The sequence below is a fragment of the Atta colombica genome, unplaced genomic scaffold, assembly GCF_001594045.1.
Source record: "Atta colombica isolate Treedump-2 unplaced genomic scaffold, Acol1.0 scaffold58, whole genome shotgun sequence".
Taxonomy (NCBI): Eukaryota; Metazoa; Arthropoda; class Insecta; order Hymenoptera; family Formicidae; genus Atta; species Atta colombica.
Genome location: NW_017259548.1, coordinates 1,439,490 through 1,444,285, shown reverse-complemented (window position 1 = coordinate 1,444,285; position 4,796 = coordinate 1,439,490). Strand labels below are relative to the sequence as shown.

At 29.4% G+C, this 4,796-nt stretch overlaps 1 protein-coding gene across 1 annotated transcript in view; it reads left to right on the top strand.

Moving 5' to 3' along the window:
- LOC108692050 (enolase-phosphatase E1) overlaps window positions 1-4,044 on the top strand; it is a 5,303-nt gene extending 1,259 nt beyond the window's left edge. Inside the window, exons 3-6 of the mRNA XM_018200155.1 lie at window positions 614-804; window positions 1,426-1,558; window positions 1,650-1,773; window positions 2,330-4,044. Of these exons, the coding sequence (XP_018055644.1) occupies window positions 614-804; window positions 1,426-1,558; window positions 1,650-1,773; window positions 2,330-3,831 (1,950 nt within the window). The 3' untranslated portion in view covers window positions 3,832-4,044. The remainder of the gene's footprint in view (window positions 1-613; window positions 805-1,425; window positions 1,559-1,649; window positions 1,774-2,329) is intronic.
- Window positions 4,045-4,796: the final 752 nt, after the last annotated feature.

The window sequence follows — 4,796 nt, the reverse complement described above, 5'->3', positions numbered from 1 at the left end:
GATGTTGATAATAAAGCTTAATAAATATAAAAAAATACATTTAATTGCAATTAATTTAATAATATAATTGAAAATAAAAATCTTCAATCAAAACAACTATTTTGCTACAAGTAATGAATAAGTTTATAAAGTCTTGTTATAATAAATTATTAAACGATTACTTTTTTTTATTCTTTTAAGACAAAATTTTTAATGAAAGTTATAAATAATAAGTCTGTCCTTTTTTCCTTTATCATCCTTTTAAAGTTAGTCAACTACTCTTTCTTTCAGCCTGTAATATGAGTACAATTTTTAATTTGTATAAAATTAATCCTTTATCTTTAATATATTTATAATATCTTTAATAAATTCTATAAACACTATTTTTTTTATATTTTTTTATCTACCGTGTACATTTCATAACATGTATATTTCTTTGTTCTTTACATTAAACATAGATAATTTTAGATAAAGAAGAACTGATAAAGAATACATTTTGAAGTAAATTTTATAAAATCTCATTTTTTTTAGATGTTCATTTTTAATAACTCTTTATTATTTTTATCAATTATCTTTATTACTTTTTATCAATTATATATCACTTACCAATGATTTAATAATATGCTTTTTATAGGCAAAAAAGGACGAAGAAGAAAAATTGGAAGGTTTTGCAGCAATTACTGGCGATAAATCCGAAGAGGAAAAAGATTCACTTTTGAAAAATGTTTTGTGGCAAATGGATAACGATCGTAAGACAGCTGCTTTAAAGCAACTACAAGGACATATGTGGCGTGAAGCATATAAAACTGGCACAATTAAAGGACAGTAAGTGATTCTATCTTATTATTACTCTGATTTTCATCTCTATATTAGATAATTTGATTAATCCTGTATGTATCTTTACAAATCTCTGTATGCTCGTTCACATAGAATATTAGCGAGCCTACATAAACGATATTACATAGTTAAAATATATCACACAAATATGTTAAAGACATCCATAATATATATGTTTAAAAAAATCATATAATATACTATATTATGTAATTATCACAAATGATGAGGTGAATAGTAGTATTTGGGCTCACTTCAGTATATCTCACTTATATTCTTTATACATAAGATTTCTATTATATATGCATAACCATAATTTCTGTAATGCTTGTATTTTTAATTTTATATTTAATAATGTTAATAATGTTAAATTTATTGAAAATTACTTTTTACCTAAACAGCTATTATTATTGAAAAAAAAATGGTTTTGCAAAAAATCTTTTTTCCATTGTAATTCTTTAAAATAATGTTTGCAAATTAAATTTCATTATAAAAATTAAAATAATTGCAATCTAATAAAATCTAATAAAAAATGATTATAAAATTTTCAAGAAAATAAAAAGATTTAAATTAGTTTTAATATTAAGCTTCAATAGAATACCTCTTGTTTAGCATTTATGAGGATGTTCCTAAAGCGATTGAATCATGGACAAACAATGGCCAAAAAATATATGTCTATTCAAGTGGCAGTGTTGAAGCACAGAAGCTCCTTTTTGAATATTCTATACATGGTGATTTGCTTAAGGTATTCCGCAATAATATTATACTATAATGTCCTATAAAATATCTTGAAGTATTGGTATGAATTATAATATAATATTTTGTCCTTTTTTTAGTATTTCAACGGTTTCTTTGACACAGAAATAGGTGCAAAGCAAGAAAGTGACAGCTATAAAAATATATTAAGTAAAATCAGTGAAAATCCTTCTGATGTTGTTTTTCTTACTGATGTTGTGAAAGGTTCGTACATTTAAACTGTTTGAAGGTGGCTCAAAAATACAAAATATAAATAATAGAGAGCATACAGCCACAACACTAAATGTTTTAAACGGAAATCATATATTTAAAATTATAATATAATAAAATGTTTCAGTCAAGATTTAACCCTCATCAGTACATAACAATATCAAGATGTTGAAAAAAAAGAAAAGAACTACATAAAATTAACAATTTTCATTATTAATTTTATGTATTTCTTTTTTTTAACATCTTGATATTGTTATATATTGATAATAGTCAAATTTTAACTGAAATGTCTACGTTATTATGTTATAATTTTAAATATATAACTTCCGTTTAAAACATCTAGTATTGTAGCTGTGTGTTCCCTACTATTTATAATTCGTACATTTCCTTTCTTTCTGAATGAGAAAATAAATGTGAGAAATAAAAATAATTATAAAAAAAAATTTTCTATATTAGAATAATTGATATATTCTATATCAATTATCATCCATATTTGGATGATAATTGCAAATATCTTTGCTTATTCTTTTCTTTCTTTAATCAATAACAGAAGCTGCAGCTGCCAAGGAAGCAGGTTTATCAACAGTAATTGTAGTACGTGAGGGTAATGCTCCACTGACTGATGAAGAAAACGTTACATATACAACTATTAAGTCCTTTTTGGATTTGACATTTCAATCGTCTACAAAGCGGCAAAAAATAGAAACGACAGATGATAAAGTTGATGAAGGTACAGCTGACGTTAGTGAGCCAATGGACACTTCCGAGGATGTAGAAATGTCCAATGTCAGTGATAAAAAAGTTGAAAAAAATGATGCAAAAGAAGTAACTGAATCGATAGAAAAAGAATGTGCAAAGGACCAACCATCAGAAAGCACTTCAATTTCATCAGGACAAGTGAAAGAATCAGCAGTAGATGAAAAAGACGTTTCAAATACTGAACAGAAGATAACAGAATCTAATGTCAAATCCGAGGAGAGCATAAATGAGGAATCAGGTTCCTCTGAAAACACAAAAAGTGACGTGAAAGATGATGTCACACCAGCCACAAAAGACAATGATAAAGATATTGCAGAGAAGACTGAAGAAAATTTAGATACAACTGCAACTGAAATTACTACTGCAGCCGATGATTCCATGGACGTGTCCGTACCAGAGTCTGCATCAAAGTCCGAGACCACTATCACGTCTTCCGAAAAAAAAATCGAAGATTCTACAGATGTTACAAAAGATACACAAGCTGAAGATGTCGATAAAACTGAAACGATTAAAAGTGATGAAAAGGCAGATAACATTGTACCACAATCACAAACGTGTGACAAAAATATAGCAAACAAATCTGAAGAATGTGTGACAGCGAAAAAAGATGAAGTAAAGGAAGAATCAAAGATTGTTTCAGATACATCTGAAAGCGAGAATATTTTAGCAAAGAGCGAACAGGAAGTAACAAAAATGGAGATAGCAGTAGATGTCACAGAAAATGGGGAAGTTACAGAAACAGCTACGGAAAAAACTACGGTATCGGAAGCGGTAACAGAAACAGAAGAAACAGTTACGGACGTAAGGAAAGAAGCAACCGTATCAATTGAAGTATCTGCAGAGAAGAGTTCAGAAATAATTGCAGAATCTGAAAAAGCTGATGAAAAGGTCCAAACAATGGAAACGGAGACTACTGATGCTGATAAATGCGAGAATGAAACTACGCAACAAGAGACAATAAAAGAAGAGGAGACAGTGAAAGAAGAGAATGTAGTGGATACGAAAGACAAAACTACGGTAGATTCGGAAAAGCAAAAACTCAATGGAACCACACAAAACGGAAATACGGATGTGCCAGTGTTGGATGATAAATTACATAGTAACGGACTGAATGAAGGGCCATCGAAGGAGACAACGAACGAAGACGCGGCGGCGCAAAACGGTGAGCCGGAGAGTTTGTCAGAAAGTAGTGCGGAATCCATAAAAGTTAAAAAAGTCGTCGATTCCGCTGTAGCCGACGGTGCCGGAGAACCCGACGTTGTTCCTCCTGTAGTTGTAGCGGCGACGTCTTAACTTTGTTCTTATACAGTTTAAGGAGCCCTTCATGCATAACCCCAATCCACAAGTACTTATTCGCAGGTATAAACTGATATTAATTGAAATCCCATGTATACTTTATGTAAATCGTACTACGTCAAAAACGTAACGCGCTACTTTAAGATGCAATTCGTAAATCGTTTGTTTTGGCGGCTCTATAAAGAAAATAGAAAAAATAGTATAATACGGAAAGACGCTTCAAATTTTTTTAATTGTTTAGATATCTACAACTATACAGATATTTTATTTGATGACAATTTCTATTTGTATCGGTGTCATTAATGTTTTACATTAACTCGAATATATGCTGCTTTTCTATATTGCGAAGGACTTTTTACCATTAATTCTTTCATGTTTGTCTCTTATGGTTTTCAATTATTGTAATAATTTTTACAAAAAGACAATGAATTGTTATGATTAAAGTTACAAAACTTTTTTAGTTGTAATTCGCACGTGATCGATCTAAAAGTAATCAAACGTGTCATCCGCATCAATTACTACGTATTCTTGAGGGGCTTTTTTCTAATATTACTCTACGCGACATGTCCGACATCTTTTTTATACCGCCTAAACAAAACAACTACGCCTATACATGAAAACTGATAGGATAAGTAATTTCAAATAGAGTTGCAGTATATTAAAATATCGATTGTATCTGTGCCAAATGAATTTCACAGTTTGAAATCTTAATTTCTTTATTTTGTCCCTTTAATATTTTCTTCTCTTTGATAATTTTATAAATGATATTAAAAGATCTGGTCGATGTTTTATTTTACTGCTACAACAATGAAACCGACTAAGAATTATTTTAAGACTGTATTGGTATCGCCTTTAACAGTTGCTGTCTTGTAGATTATATCATAGATCTTCGTTGCGCACAGCATATTTAACTTTGTGAATTGATAAATAATGCATTTTAAGTCTGAATATTTGTAGATACA